At 32.4% G+C, this 16337-nt stretch overlaps 3 protein-coding genes across 9 annotated transcripts; 1 reads left to right on the forward strand and 2 right to left on the reverse strand.

The window, feature by feature from the left end:
- Window positions 1-1306: 1306 nt before the first annotated feature.
- LOC117210242 (PR domain zinc finger protein 5) lies at window positions 1307-5253 on the reverse strand. 4 transcript variants are annotated; one of them, XR_004488074.1, is made up of 6 exons: window positions 4849-5250; window positions 4609-4766; window positions 4398-4537; window positions 3553-4325; window positions 2876-3471; window positions 1307-2790 (listed from the first exon to the last, which is right to left on the reverse strand). XR_004488074.1 is itself a non-coding variant. In XM_033453079.1 (6 exons), exons 1-6 carry the CDS (start codon window positions 4941-4943, stop codon window positions 2782-2784), a joined length of 1488 nt encoding a protein of 495 aa, XP_033308970.1. In that variant the 5' UTR covers window positions 4944-5251; the 3' UTR covers window positions 1307-2781. The 4 variants fall into 4 exon arrangements, 3 of the variants coding, with proteins under 3 accessions (XP_033308970.1, XP_033308961.1, XP_033308950.1); XM_033453079.1 differs by having other exon boundaries at window positions 3159-3471; window positions 4849-5251; XM_033453070.1 differs by having other exon boundaries at window positions 1307-3471; window positions 4398-4534; window positions 4849-5253.
- A 269-nt stretch (window positions 5254-5522) lies between these two features.
- On the reverse strand, window positions 5523-8086 carry LOC117210234. Its single transcript, XM_033453047.1, has 8 exons — window positions 7757-8086; window positions 7384-7681; window positions 7158-7311; window positions 6927-7069; window positions 6641-6837; window positions 6174-6558; window positions 5899-6117; window positions 5523-5820 (listed from the first exon to the last, which is right to left on the reverse strand). The coding sequence occupies exons 1-8, from the start codon at window positions 7841-7843 to the stop codon at window positions 5660-5662; spliced, it is 1644 nt and encodes a 547-aa protein (XP_033308938.1). The 5' UTR covers window positions 7844-8086; the 3' UTR covers window positions 5523-5659.
- Window positions 5555-15744, forward strand: LOC117210211 (poly [ADP-ribose] polymerase tankyrase). 4 transcript variants are annotated; one of them, XM_033453015.1, is made up of 12 exons: window positions 5555-5649; window positions 8578-8892; window positions 9481-9683; window positions 9770-10095; window positions 10184-10437; window positions 10515-10848; window positions 10953-11083; window positions 11160-11388; window positions 11469-11854; window positions 11930-13017; window positions 13104-13453; window positions 13551-15744. In XM_033453015.1, the coding sequence occupies exons 2-12, from the start codon at window positions 8700-8702 to the stop codon at window positions 13789-13791; spliced, it is 3735 nt and encodes a 1244-aa protein (XP_033308906.1). In that variant the 5' UTR covers window positions 5555-5649; window positions 8578-8699; the 3' UTR covers window positions 13792-15744. The 4 variants fall into 4 exon arrangements, with proteins under 4 accessions (XP_033308906.1, XP_033308920.1, XP_033308915.1 ...); XM_033453029.1 differs by lacking the exon at window positions 5555-5649 and having other exon boundaries at window positions 8465-8892; window positions 11930-12136; window positions 12491-13017; XM_033453024.1 differs by lacking the exon at window positions 5555-5649 and having other exon boundaries at window positions 8466-8892; window positions 11930-12382; window positions 12491-13017.
- Window positions 15745-16337: the final 593 nt, after the last annotated feature.

Here is a 16337-nt window from a genome sequence, read left to right on the forward strand (position 1 = left end):
TTTCATTTTTGTTCTCTTCGTCGATTTTTCTCCTCCTTCGTTCATATTATATCCATGGTGCGACGTCTTTCGTAGTTTTCTGCCGTAAAAACGCGCGTCCTTACACGTCCTGCGGTTTCTACCTTGTAAATACTTGTAGAATATCGCTTCTCTTATTATTCTTTCTCTCTGTTTTATAGTTTATCATTGCGAGTCATTACATAATCTATGTACATAGTTTATCATTACATAATTTGATATTAAAATGTTGGAATTAATTCAAAAGCAATTGGACTCGATACAATTAATATTCCTATTATAAAAAGTAATGAGAAATTGTAACAGGATGGATATAACAAAATTTAGAATTTAATATTAAATTGAAAATTCATAAATTTATATGTGTATGAGAAGAATATCTTACAATTATTGGTATCAAAATAAACGATATTAAAATTAAAGGAGTTTCTTTGTTCAGGCTATTAAACGTAGACCTTATAGATGCTAATATTGAACAATACATCTTGAAATTCATCTGATCAATAATATAAATCATCGATTTCAATAATTTCTTATACCTTCGTTTTTTCAGTTCCAGAAAGAGAATTAAAAAAGATACAACAGTATGGAAAAATGATCAATTACGAAAGAAAACTCATCGCGATTGTTAAAAGTGATACCAAGAAAAGCGTGGACGCAGCTGCATCGCGATGTCGGCACTTTGATGCCGCATAAACGACGTCCATTGAACAATCGGGAAACATCGTTCCAACTGTGAATACCAGTCGCCACGACATGACTTTGAATTAGCATGTTTGACGGCCGAGCAACCCTTTGCCCAAGAATAGTTGACGAAACGTGGCGTGCAAATTTAACACCGGGACGTCTCTTTTCAAAGTTTCTTCTTTGACGCCTTTGCGAAAATAGAACCGCGTGAAAATACGCGACGAATCGATCATCGTGTCGATGATTTTAAAATTTCGCGATAGGAGTAGCGGAAAATTTGCGGGTAGCCTCGGAAATTAAGTATTTACAAAATATACGCATGTGCATAATCATTTGGACTGTACAATTGAAATTATTGTACTTGGAATATAGCGCAGGATTTAATATAATTTCTGGAAATGAGAATTTTTCAATTTCAGTTTTTAAATTTTTGATTCTTCGACAATCTTCCAATCTTTAAATTTTGCACCTTTGAATTTTTAAATTTTGCAGATAGGTTAAATAAAACTTCGTATATTTTACTTTGTTACTTTTGTTTACTTTTACTATTTATTTGATAATAATAGATGTCAAAGATTAATTCATTCCATACACATGTTAGAGTATCTGAGGATTTCTTTATTTTACATTAATTTTCTCATATTCTATAGTTCCTCTACATAAACTTGCTTCTAATAATTAACAAAAGCAACGTTCGATATATTTTGGACAGTAAGAGATTAAAAAGTACTTCGTGCCCCTTCTCTATATAAAATTCTTTAGTCGTCCACGGGAAATCACGCAATTCGTTACGCGACAACCTTCCACGTCCCTAATTTTCACGGAACCTCTAGGTAGAAATACATACAGGCAGGATTTACTGTTTAGCTACCGTGGAAAACCATGGCGAATTTATAGAGTGTTTTTCTTTATTTCGATGATACCTGGTCGGCTGTCATCCCACATTATGCCAATGACAAAGCGTTACTAAATACGTGGACATACATATATCTCTATCTTTTAATACGAATTAAAATACATCGGCACTCTCTTTTCTATCAGTAATTCAAATATATACAATTTCAAACTGTTTCTTTTGTCAATTACAAATCTTCCTGTCTTATTTTATTTTATTTCTTTTACGACTCGACTGATATGTAAGAAAACTCCGATAATTATAGAACAAGATAGTCATATAAAATAGGCCTCGCTTTCAAAAACATATTACCACTAATGTATACGGAATAACAAACAAAACCTTGCAATTCAAACTCAATACTCACTATGTCGAAAACAATTTCTCTCGCCACTTCCTTGACGTAAGTAGAGACGCGATCTACGTTACCGGGAACTAGCTAACAGAAAGTACTTGACTCGAGAAAAGTCAAAGGTTGACAATAGGGGAACACGAGCCACGCCCAAGTGCCGATGACCGAGCGCGACAAAACGATCCGATTTTGCTCGGGACGCGAAGAAAACAGCGGCAGCTTACGAACAGAGGTAGCAAGGTGTTGGCTAGGGTACAAGCAGCTTTCCTTTTTCCACGAGTAAATTTGACGTTAGCCAAATAAACACATTGAGGCCGGCTACGTTTGAAGTGGTTCCCGTTGACAGGATGACCGTGAACATCGAGCCGATTGTTCCGCCATGGATAGTCGGCTCCCTTTCAAGATCGGCTCGTTTGCCCTCGTTTCCTTCTCTCTCTTCCTCCTCCGCCATTGCACCGTCGTTGCCAATGATTGTTGAATGTTCCTTTTGGAAAGATCAGGAATCAAGATCAGTCTACGCGCCTCATTCCGTCGGCCTCGAGCACAACGGAACGCTTCAAAGAAATCCGCTTGCTATTATTTTCATTCTTCGGCCAAACTTTGCAGTGATTTCAAGACACATTGACGTCAAGAGTAATGTTCGTCTTCGACACTCGTCGCTAAATTGTACAATCCCGCTTCGTGTTCACGATGAAACATTTTTTCTTCTTTTCTTGTTACAGTGATGGAATTTGATCTTGGTATTAAATCCGCTTTTCCTTCTAGGACGTTCGTATATTGTACATTCTTTTTTAAAAAAAGCGGTCGCCGTGTTATAGCTACGTTTATGTTACGGACACTGAAATAAAACCCAATTGATTATTTGGAAAAAAGAGAAGCGGGAATTGCTACTGAAGAATTTAATAATCCTTTTATAAACATACTTAATATCTTTTCTCTGCCTCATCATTGGCTACAAAAGTCTATTAGATAAAACAACTTTGTACATGTTATACAAAGGTTTCCACGTATAGGAACCTTACCGATATCATATCACCGTAAACATCAAAATACACGAAACCGATGATATTCGATCTCTAACACAACCGGAAACCGAAATTAAATTAGATTCGCGCAATTTCATAAATTAAATACAACTTACGATTCACCGTGCGTTTTTAAATGTATTTTTAAGGTAGTTCTGTTAATAAAAGTTTTGGAACATACGGGACAAGAATGTGCACGGGACAGGTGGTACTTTAAATGTTCGTTGAGTTGTATGCTCGTTTTAAATAGTTTTTTACAGATATTACACTTGTGCTCTTCCTCACTATCTTTTTCCAAATGAGTTCTAGTATGTTTATCAACTTCACCGACGTTATCAAATTCCATCGAACATACTCTACAACTGAATTTTACAGCTCGAAGAATACCTATTTGGCTACCAGTTAACGGATTAGGTACTGGAAATACATTGTTGGTACTATCACCAATATTGCACCTTAGTCCCTCTTTCTTTTTATGGGAATTTATATGATTCCTATAAAAATATTCCCACATTAGAATCCACGTTAGATATTATAGTGTTTTATTGATATACATTTATAATCACAGATGCTACCTGTAGGCTTGTTCATTTCTAAAAGTAATGTTACAACTAATACAACGATGTTCTCGTTGAGATATTTGCTGTGTCAAAGATGGTGCAGTCACTTGCAAAATTGTGTTTTGTAATTGTATAGTAGGATGAACGATTAGATAATGTTGCCTCACATCTTCCTTAAGTTCAAACGTTTCTGTACACTGATGACACTTATATGGATGCAATGGATCGGTACTGACATGTAATCTTATATGCTTATCATAAGTCACTTGTGAGCTACATTCAGTTTGGCACACATCACATACGAAATGAGTTTTAGTATGAAGATATAGAGATTGTGAAGATGAAAAAGTTTGATGACATATGGTACAAATATTTCTCTCCACTTGGTCATCACTTTGTTTCATTACGTAATATTTATCACAGTATTCACATTGAAATGCTGGCTTTGAATCATAAATTGACTTTTTCAATTTACATCCACCTTCTTTACAAATTTCTTTTTTCCTAACTTTTTCTAGAGACTGATTTCCTTGATTAATATTATACATATTCTCTGAGAATTGTTGGCTTCCCTTTGTTAGCTGTGCCAGCATTCTGAGTTTTTTTGATCTTGGACATGGCTTCCCATATATTTTATCTATTTGTATCGTTAAACGATACAGCTTCTTTTCTATTGCCACTTTCTGATACAATTCTGGTTTAATATCAACAGATTCATTTCTCATATCATCTGATATCTCATGATCAGAACATATGTCCATTTTCTCTTCTCCATTCATTTTATCATTCTAAAACACCATAGTTCTTTAATAAAATATTAAGCACAGCAAATAAAACAAGAAAATAATAAAATTATTTACATTTTCTAATTGATTACAAGGACTTTGTGGCGGAGTCACTGGGCTATGAGAATCGCTATCCAATTTCTTCTGCTTTATTGATGGAATTGTAGGCAATCTGCACCTGGGTTCATCTTCGGCTTTACGTTTTCTTTGGCCTTCTATAACAGAAATATTTTTAAGAATACTAATACTGAATCAAATTAAAGAATCTTGCTACAGCTATACTTACCATCTAATTTGGTAAAAATAGTTGGGACAGCATTAGAAATTAATTCCATTGAATCAGTAAAGCATGTTTTATCAAAGTGCAACTCACAGAGGTAGAGCATCTTATCACTTTCAGTATTTTCATTCAATTTACAGTTCTTAAACCATTCATTCCTTCGACTGAAAATATCAAATAACGAACATAAATGTTATGCATCACAAGCATAGAGCAATTATAAACAATCAAATAACAAATACTCACTCAGTTTCTTGAGGAAAACAAAACAGTAAAATATCTTTACCGTCGATTTTCGTATTTTCATTTGAAAGACAACCGTGTGCTTTGCAAGATAACATTGTATTAGTGAAAAAGATATTCTTAACAAATACAAACTTTCATAAAAACTGAATGGTAAGTGTAGACAAGTAAAATTGCACACAAACAAATCCTAACCTAAAATCTGAAAATTTTTTGCGAGTACTAATAACTAGTATTCAAAGTTAAATTTAATAAAAACGATAAGGGATAAGTGATGTATAATAATCCAAAAGCAGTTGCATTTAAAGTAAGATAGTTATACTATACAATACAGGCGGCTACAGATTAATTGATACAATGAAATTTAACCAATCACGTTCTTCCTATGTTGCATGGCATAGTTTATATATGTACGTCAATTGGTATCGTATTACATGTATATAATATATGGTAATATGCAACTGGTCTCCCTAAATATGCATGGGAGAGTATGTAAGGTTAAACATGTATGTGAAGTTACACGAATCTATCTAAAAAGGAAAGCCTATAAAAAGGAATTGATATGTATCTTGTAACAGAGACAAATGGTATTCTTATCTCTATATATACACATTTTACTTCAGTATTCTAAGCAGTGTTGAAATTATTAAACCAAGAAAAACAAATTGTTGTGAAAATAGATTTTTCATTAATTTAATTTGAAATGTACATATATATTATACAACAAATACATTATTTCCAATTACTTTGGTGTTTACTTTTTCTCAAATTGCATGGCATCCTTGTAATGTGGAACTACTAATTGTAAGTTGAATTAAGATTTAGACATGGAAACTACAACATCCGCAATTTTACAAGAAAGATCAAAAATATCTTTAATTGCAGCATCTATATTTATCTCTTGTGTGTTTGGAATTTGAATGCTAGATTTTTTTGGTGTTATATTTCTATTTGGAGTAGATGCTGCATTATTATCTGAAAAGATATGTAAAATTTTTATGCTTAAATATACTAACATATTAGCTTTTTTTCTTTGAGAACATTATTACAAACTTTTCAAATAATTCTTTTTTCTATCACTAGTGGAAAATAATCTAGAATATTTTGGAGAAACACTGAGTCTATTAACAGAGGTTGTTTTGTATACTAATTGTTTTTGCGGAGATTCCCAGCTTGGTGTGACACTCTCCAGGCTATCATTAACTTGATATCTTGTTGATCTTTCAAATGGAATATTGCATTTGTGTCTTTTAAACAAGTATTTATATTTCCCTAAAAATAATTTTTTAAATATTAAAGTTTATTATTTATCTGATAAGAAACCTTACCTTGTATTGGAGAGACCAATATTTGATTTGCTGTCTTTTCTTCCCATATATAGTCAGTACATAAATTAAGTTCTGGTGAATTTAAAATTGTGTCTAAACCCATAAAATTTAATATATCTTCATCTAATGTATAATTTATGGTTTTTTTTTGTAAACTATGCTGTACATCGTATAAATTATTAGAAACTTGTTTCATAAGTTCTTCAAATGACTCTTCTAGAGATTTAACTGTTTTACAATGCTGTATTATTTCTTTATCACAATTTAATATATCTGATGACTTATCCATTTTTAAATAATATTTTATTTGTTTTAGCATTTGATCAAATATTGATAATAGGATTTTAAATACTAAACATTTTTTTATGTATAATCCAGTACCAAGCTTTAAATTAAATGCATTATAAATTATTTAGATAACTTTCTAATCCTTATGTGAAATATACTTTAATTTTTATATTTTTTACCTGGATATTGTTACTTGAATACAACAAAAGTGTTTTACTATTTATTTTTTGAAGATTTCTCCCATCAAGGAATATGCAGTTTACACATAAATTTGAAATTAAATTTTGTAATGTGCTACTAAAAGTCTCTAGCTTTTTAAGCTTCAAATATTTTTGGTTTAAAAATTTAATATTTTGAGCAACACTTCTCTTCCATGCTGAAAATTTATAAATTCGTAGATATTACAATTTAGTTTTAAAATTAGCTTAATTATTAGTATAAAATGTTATAATATCAAATACAAACAATTTATAATTTCTGTATCATCAATATCCATTAATCGCTTTGCAATTAATGAATTTACTGGAAGCTTAGATATTAATTTCTCTATGTTACTTTTTACTTCAAAAATAGCAGTCTGTATTTTTATTAACTCAATAGCGTTACACCTAAAAAAACAAAGTTTTTATCTAACATATATGTCTTGAGATTTTTATAATATTTTTGAGATATAAAATAAAGATATATATATTTTACCGCATGTACTGTTCAAAGGATTTCAAACTTAATTTTGTGTTTTCATGAAATTTAGAAATAGTATTATCCTTCTCTATATTTTTAATGGTAAAATATGTTTGAACTATGTGCTTACTATCACCAATATTAGGAGCTTGTAATAATTCAATTTGACCTACACAGAATTAATCATCAATGTATTAGCAAATATGAATGATATTAACTTATGTCGAAAATAAAAATTTACATGTTTTACTAATGTAAGCTTTTAAGCTAATTTCTGATATTTTCCACATAAGAATTAAAATCTTTTTTCCCCCTGCTTGTAGCAAATGAGACATAAGTATTGATGGAAAATTTATATCTGGATTCTCATTTGCTAAAACTGCAAAATATTCTCTTATTTCCATACGGTATCTTTTCTCATCCATCTTATTCAGAATTGGCCATGTAACCATTTTTTTAAATCGTTTTGCATTATGCACAGATAAGAGATAATGGGAAATGTGAATAAAACCTGTGGTATTTGGTTTGTCAAACATTCCCTATACATTGTATTATATAAAAAATACTAGTATTATTCGTAGTTATATAAATAGGTTTCATTTTCCTAATAATACCTTTTTAAAGTGTATTGTACACTCATAGGATGCAGGTACAACTTGCATAAGTAAAAATACATTTTTATAAAACGATTCATTAATCATACTGTACTATTTTTTTAATTATATTATTTTATAACTGTACATACAACATACTACTGTTATCATAAATTAAACATATATAAGTTGTATTCCAAAGGCATTCCAAAGACATACAAAAAAAATATTTGTGTACAAAATATGGATTCCTTATACATATATATATATATACACACACAAATATATATTGTTAGTTTATCAGAAGACTGACAACTAAAGAAAGTAATTATACAATCTTTAATAAATGTTATTTTATTGCGTATTTCTTACTATTATATATTATTATATACTACTATATATATATATATATACATATATATAAGAAGAAAATTACAAAAAGGATTTTGAATCATAATATTGTCTTTGTTAAATAATATAATTTTATCAAACAATTATAACATCCCTATTCTAGAGAATAATAGATTTCTATTTTATATAACGAGAGAAGACTATGAGTATCTTTATTCATTAATTTCTTATATCATTAATACTATTATAATACTAAATATACAGAGAAGGAATATTACATTTTTAAACATTATAAACAGTTTTCAAGAAATACCATCATGGATAAAAAAATATTTAATTTCGTAATGCCTTAAGTTTTCTTTGAATGTTACTTTTGGGTACTGAGGCCCTTTCTTGCATCTAGATCCAACAATATAATTATGTACTAATTACTAATACTAATGTACTTCATGCTATGGGACTTTTAAAAAATGATCACTTCTGGGTGTAAGGCGGCGCCACTAGATTGTACCATAGCAACTCATCTCGGTGTCGTCGTGAAAGCTTTCAACACTATGAGCCATACACAGTGAAGTGTATCTGTCGGATAGTGGCGTGAAAATGGCGGTGTAAAATGGCAGGACGTAGATCGACGTTGACAAATGCCGATTCCCTATCGGAATCTGGAAACACCGATCCTCTTAGGGAACTGTTCGAAGCATGTAAAACCGGAGACCTTGCAAGGGTAAAGGCGTTGGTTACACCGAAGACGGTCAATGCTCGAGACACTGCCGGACGCAAGTCCACCCCTCTGCATTTTGCAGCTGGTAAGCATCATTTTTGCACCAGCTTTTCTTGCTCTTTTGCATTGATAAAATCCAATATGCAACTTGGAATTTCCTTCGATTCATAGCCTCCGATTGAAACCATAAGATTTCGTTGTCATGTCGCGGACTTAAAACAATTCGAACACTTAGTTCTCAATGTTGTCATATTACCATTTGAATAATTCTTTCGAAATCGAATATATTTATAATGAAATTTAAATATATTTTGTAGTATAAAAGAACTAAAATAATTATTGTTGGACACAAACTCATATTTTCTACATTTCGCAAATGAAGAACATAATCTTTGTACCAAGTTTTCTTATCCTTCTACATTGATAATATCTAATATATAGTTTAGAATTTTCCTTATTACATCACTTATGATTGGCAACGTACGATTTCATCGTTACATTAAAAGTTAAAATAATTAGAACACTTAGTTTACAATGTTGTCATTTTATAATTTAAATAATGTTATTTGAAATAATAGAAGATAAACATATTTTTTATAAGAAGAAAAGACTGAGAAAATTGTTGTTGTTAATATTGTGTTTCTAATGTTTATTTTTTATTGTTAATATACAGGTTATGGTAGGATAAATGTAGTAGAATTCTTGCTGTCTGCTGGGGCATCCATTCAAGCACGTGACGATGGAGGTCTACATCCCTTGCATAATGCTTGTTCTTTTGGACATTCTGATGTTGTAAGACTGCTCTTAGAAGCAGGGGCTAATCCAAACACTAGAGACAATTGGAATTATACACCTTTACATGAAGCTGCAATTAAAGTATAATTTTATTCCATTCGATTTACTAATTTTCATTTAATTTCAAGACAATTTTATTAAATCTAATATACTGATTATTCTAATAGGGTAAAATAGACGTGTGTATTGCTCTGCTACAACATGGAGCAGATGCCAATATAAGAAATACAGAAGGGAAAACGGCATTAGAATTGGCAGATCCTGCAACTAAACCAGTATTAACAGGAGAATATAAGAAGGATGAATTATTAGAAGCAGCAAGATCTGGAAATGAGGAGCGTCTTTTACAACTTCTGAATCCTTTAAATGTAAATTGTCATGCGAGTGATGGCAGAAGATCTACTCCATTGCATTTAGCTGCTGGATACAATAGGTCAAGACTGGTGCAAATTTTATTGCAAAATGGTGCAGATGTGCATGCAAAAGATAAAGGGTAAATTTCTCTTTAACTCCAGCATTATCTAATGTAATTATTAAAAGTTGACATATGAAATAATTTGTTTCCAATGATTATGTTATAGAGGTCTTGTACCACTTCACAATGCTTGTTCGTATGGTCACTTTGAAGTGACTGAAGCACTTCTTAAACACGGTGCAGCAGTTAATGCCAGCGATTTGTGGGCATTTACTCCGCTACATGAAGCTGCTAGCAAATCCAGAGTTGAGGTGTGCTCGTTGCTTTTAAGCGAGGGCGCCGATCCGACTCAATTAAACTGCCACAGTAAAAGCGCCATTGACGTAGCCCCGACATTGGAATTACAAGAAAGATTGACATGTATGTTTCCTATGTCGATAGTACTCTTCTAGAAAAGCACACAGAACATGGTTTTGTTAGATACACTTTAATTGTAGACGAATACAAGGGACACTGCCTCTTGGATGCCTGCAGGCAGGCAGATCTTACTAAATTAAAAAAGTACCTGTCCCAAGAAGTTGTAAACTTTAAACACCCATACACTGGGGATACACCACTGCACTATGCCGTTGCATCTCCTTATCCCAAGAGAAAACAAGTAATAGAATCTTTAATTAGGAAAAATGCTGCCTTAAATGAGAAAAATAAAGACTATCTTACACCTCTTCATGTTGCTACTGATCATTCTCATTATGATGCAATGGATGTGCTACTTAGACATAATGCAAAAGTCAATGCTTTAGATGGATTAGGGCAAACTGCACTACACAGGTACTGTGAATTGTCTAGAACATTTAAAGTTTTTTTATTTCTTCATTTTATGATGAGAAAATATATGATTCTCTTACTTAAAAAAAATATTATTGCATAAACAGGTGTGTTAGAGAAGACAATGTGCAAGCTTGCAGAATATTGTTATCATACAATGTTGATCCATCTATAGTATCACTTCAGGGCTATACTGCAGCACAAATAGCTGCAGAAAATGTCCTTAAAATATTACAAGGTTCGAAACTAATTCACTACAGATACCAAATATTTTCCACCTGAAGAATGTTTCTATTCTCATTTTTATTTTACAGATCCACCGAGTGGGACAGACGACGCGGAAGCGCAGCTATTAGAAGCGAGTAAATCTGGCGACTTAGCGGCAGTAGAAAGAATTTTACGGACGAATCCATTGGCTGTTAATTGTCGAGATTTAGATGGTCGGCATTCCACACCGCTGCATTTTGCAGCGGGATTTAATAGAGTGCCTGTAGTTGAATATTTATTGGCACATGGAGCAGATGTACACGCCAAAGATAAAGGGTTAGTAGTTCGTTATACAATTTATTATATAGTTATTTAAACACAATAATCAAAGAAAGTATTTAATTTTATATATTTAGTGGACTCGTTCCTTTACACAATGCCTGCTCTTATGGTCATTATGAAGTAACGGAATTGTTGGTAAAACATGGTGCATCTGTAAATGTTGCGGATTTGTGGAAATTCACTCCACTTCATGAAGCTGCAGCTAAAGGAAAATATGAAATAGTTCGCCTGTTATTGAGACACGGTGCAGATGCCACTAAAAAGAACCGAGACGGCGCAACACCTTTAGATTTAGTAAGAGATGATGATCAAGACGTAGCCGATTTATTACGAGGGAATAGTGCACTTTTAGATGCAGCAAAAAAAGGAAATTTAGCAAGAGTACAGCGACTTGTTACACAAGATAATATTAATTGTAGGGATGCACAAGGTCGTAATAGTACTCCATTACATTTAGCCGGTAAGTCTCTTAATTTTTATCTTCCTTTTTTTTGTATTGATTCACGCAATATAACCTGCTAATACCTTAATACAGCGGGATACAACAATATGGACGTAGCCGAGTTTTTGCTTGAACGTGGAGCAGACGTAAATGCTCAAGATAAAGGAGGATTGATACCTTTGCACAATGCTTCAAGTTACGGTCATTTAGATATTGCCGCATTACTCATCAAATATAATACCGTAGTAAACGCTACTGACAAATGGGGCTTTACACCACTTCACGAAGCAGCACAGAAAGGTAGGACACAGCTATGTGCCCTTTTATTGGCACATGGCGCGGATCCTTTCTCGAAAAATCAAGAAGGACAAACTCCTTTGGACCTAGCTTGCGCTGACGATGTAAGATGCTTATTACAAGATGCTATGGCTTCACAGCAAGTAGTACCGTCAATACCATCTGGTAACAGTGGCGTCGGAGTTGCCATTAACTTAAATAGTAATGGTAATAATACTATTAACAGTAGGCCACCCAGTATCGTTGCGGGTAAATGTATTTCAATGATACATCTACAATTACAAATATATTTGTATGTTTATATATATATATATATGCGTGTGTATATACGTGTGTATATCATTGAAATTTGTTCAGTTCCAGTTACACCACCACCACCACTTACTCAAGAAACCGTCATTATGCCTTCTGGAACAGCTATGACTCTATGCGTACCACTTGCTAGACCATCTTCTTGTTTAAGTCCAATGCCGCCATCTGAGACGTGTTCTGAAAGAGATTCCAAAGATTCTAAAGATAATTCGAATATTACGACTGTAGCCGGTTTTCTTCAGAGCCTTGGTTTAGAACATTTATTAGAATTGTTCGAACGTGAACAGATTACGTTAGATATATTAGCGGAGATGGGTCACGAAGATCTGAAACAAGTTGGGGTATCCGCGTATGGTTATAGACATAAATTAATCAAAGGCATGGAAAAACTTTTAAATACAACTGCCGGTACTCCGTGGCAACCGACTATTACACCGGGGACGTTATTAGTAGACTTATTAGCTGAGGATAAAGAATTTCTAGCTGTTGAGGAAGAAATGCAAAGCACTATTAGACAACATAGAGATAATGGCCATTCTGGTGGTATATTTTCTCGATATAACATAATTAGGGTAGGTTTGTTATACGTGATTGTAAAATATATACTCGAATAATAGCTAACAATTTTAATAATTCATTTATGATTTTTCTAAAATAGATACAAAAAGTGCAAAATCGTAAATTATGGGAACGTTACGCGCATAGAAGACAAGAAGTTGCTGAGGAAGTTGGTGCAGCCGCGCCTTCTTCTCCGAGTACTGGATCCAGGACTACTCCTGGATCGAGCTTGCCACAGGCGAACGAGAGGATGTTATTTCATGGTAGTCCATTTATTAATGCGATCGTTCAGAAGGGTTTCGATGAACGACATGCGTATATCGGCGGTATGTTCGGCGCCGGAATTTATTTTGCGGAGCACAGTAGTAAAAGTAATCAATATGTGTATGGAATATGTGGAGGTACTGGATGTCCTGCTCATAAGGACCGAAGTTGTTACATTTGTCATAGGTAAGCATATAGAAACGAATAAATTTTGAACTTTAAATTATTCTAAAATCATTATTATTATTCCTTACACTTGTAATATTATGTATATCATTTACAGACATTTATTACTCTGTCGTGTCACACTGGGAAAATCATTTTTGCAATTTTCCGCGATGAAAATGGCTCACGCACCGCCAGGACACCATAGTGTAATGGGTAGGCCGTCCCAAGGTGGTTTAGCTTTCCCCGAATATGTTGTCTATAGAGGCGAACAAGCATATCCGGAATATCTTATCACGTACCAAATCGCGAGACCTCAGCAAGAAAGTGGTGGAAATGAGAGTGTCGAAGAACGGTGATCAGAAGAGTCTAGCCCAGCGGCAAGGTTTCGAAGTCTTTGTTGCTGTCAGAGACCTCGAACGTGTAACACTCTGTCTTGAATCTGGTTGAAACAAATTACGATTTCGTTTTGGAATCAATTCTTCCATTTTTTATCTTCTTTAGCTGAAGTAGGAAAGGGTTGTTCGAATGAATCTACAATACAGTGATAGATAAATTTTATCGATATATAAGTATATATATCGGATCTATTCGTTCAACGTTGAAAAGAAAGAAGACAATTGATAGGACATTTAATTTTTAGCATTTATTTTGTGATAATATACTGGTCTAATTAGACCACGCAATCGTATACATGCCTGATTATTGATGTATATTGACTGCAGTGTACATATATCAGTATGGATTAGAATATATCGAAGACCAGCATGATTTTTTATGTAAATTTAGGTGTCGATGAACGTGTTTATCTTTATATTCATACGTACGAAACGATGTTTCAATCATCACATCTAATTGTCGATTGATTGCAGCGTGATGTAAAATATCTTTAAAAAAATCGTATAAATTTGGTGAAAAAGAAAAGCATAGTATTTCTATATCTTTGTCAATTTCAAAGTAAATAATTGTGCTGGTTAAAGCAATTACTTCAATTACATGCGTTATGGGTAAAGTCCGTGAGCAAATATTTAATTTGTAAATAACTAGAAATACGTTGTAAGTCTTCATAATATAATCATGAGCACAATCTGCGGACTAAAGTCAATTTGTTATTGACAAAGTTCTGAAAAGGTATATCTTCCTAATATAAAGATCAATTTATCGAATCGAATCTCACAAATGATTCCGTTCATGGTAGATTAATTAAAATGATTAATACAACGAATGGTATTATATTTAGTATTCGTATCGTTCGCACATAAATCTTCGTTTTATCGTATAAAATTCAATTCAAACTTTCACATAAAACTAAAGTTTGGACTTTACCTATAACATGTATATACGTAAGCGAGTATTTTATATATTCGGTTGATATTTCGGACACAGAATAAATTCACTCGTGTTGTCGACATTATCAACAGGGTTCCTATAAGCTCGTAGCAATTTCAAATACTGTACATAAATATACATTTTATTGTACGTATATCTATTTTTCTCCACGATATACTTCGATTACATTCTTTTATCGTGTTTTTATTACTCTTCTATGTATAAGTTTGGATTCTTTTCTCAGGTGATGAACAATATATGTTACACTTTCATTTGTCAAATTACACAACGAAGCCACTCTTTTCTTGTACGTCTATAGCCGTGTAAACATTAAAATTACGAGTAAAAAGTCGACAAATATTTTAATGTGAATCGTATAAACTAATTAATATATCATAATTTTGTATATTTTATTCTATTATATAAAAAAAAGAAAGAATATCAAACAAGATGAACTTAATGTTCTGTAAACAAAAAACTATTTTCATTATTATTTAATGAAATTGCTAAAGAGATCTCTTTAGATAATAGGGATAACCGCGCTTCAATTAATTCACGATATTATTCATACACATATGCGTTCAATATGGAGATCACATCTCTTAATACTAATGGAAAAAAGAAGTATGCGAATTTACAATTGTACGTATGTGAAGTACAAGAAAACAGATGTTTTTACGATATCCGAACATGCTCTTAATAATTATTTAGGTGACGGTTTTTATTTATGGGTGTATATATCGAATATATGTGTTCGTTAAATAAGTGCTCAAGAAACTGATGCAACAAATCAACATTTGTTAATTCTGCGCTCTTACACGAAGACACGAAGTAATCAATTATTGTAAACTAACACATGAAAAAATTCTGTCCTTGTATTTACTGTATTCGACAGTCGACAACGTATTCAATTTCTAAGCTTTGACTGTAAGAAGATAGACTGATTCTAAGAAAGAAAAAAATCGTTTTACTGTTACATCCGATTTTACACTTTCATTTCTTCGTTTTTTGCCTTACTACTGATTTCATAATTTAAAAAAAGTACGTACATCAGTGTTTCAATAAACGTAACTAGACGATAGCAATATGCGAAAGAAAAATAATGAAATATAAAAAATTAATACTTTTCTTCGTGCACTAATTTCTTAATATTTTGTCGTGTTCTTAGCTATATTAGATTTTCGTTTGTAATCTTCGTTGTTAATGACAATGGATTTAACGGAGCAAGCTAGAGTATAATAGAAAGTTTTACATTGAAGAAATGCGACAGTGTCGTATTACCAAAGGAGCTCATTTATATCTCCGTTTATCCATGTCTCAGACAATGATGAAGAAGCAAACGACTCTGTTTCATTTCTACGACGTACAGTCGTTACATAATTCGTATTTTTTCACAAATTATACGTCATCGATGCTGTTACATTACTGAGAAAATGGGGTATTACTAGTTTTTCTATTTTATTAAACCGAGTAATTTTCAAGCTTTCATACTTATTCTTATCAAAAATATTGTAAATTACTTATTACAAATTTTATGGGGTGGTCAATCATAATCCTAGTTTATGTTATGATTTAT

Source organism: Bombus bifarius, unplaced genomic scaffold (genome assembly GCF_011952205.1).
Source record: "Bombus bifarius isolate JDL3187 unplaced genomic scaffold, Bbif_JDL3187 scf7180000007968, whole genome shotgun sequence".
Lineage (NCBI taxonomy): Eukaryota > Metazoa > Arthropoda > Insecta > Hymenoptera > Apidae > Bombus > Bombus bifarius.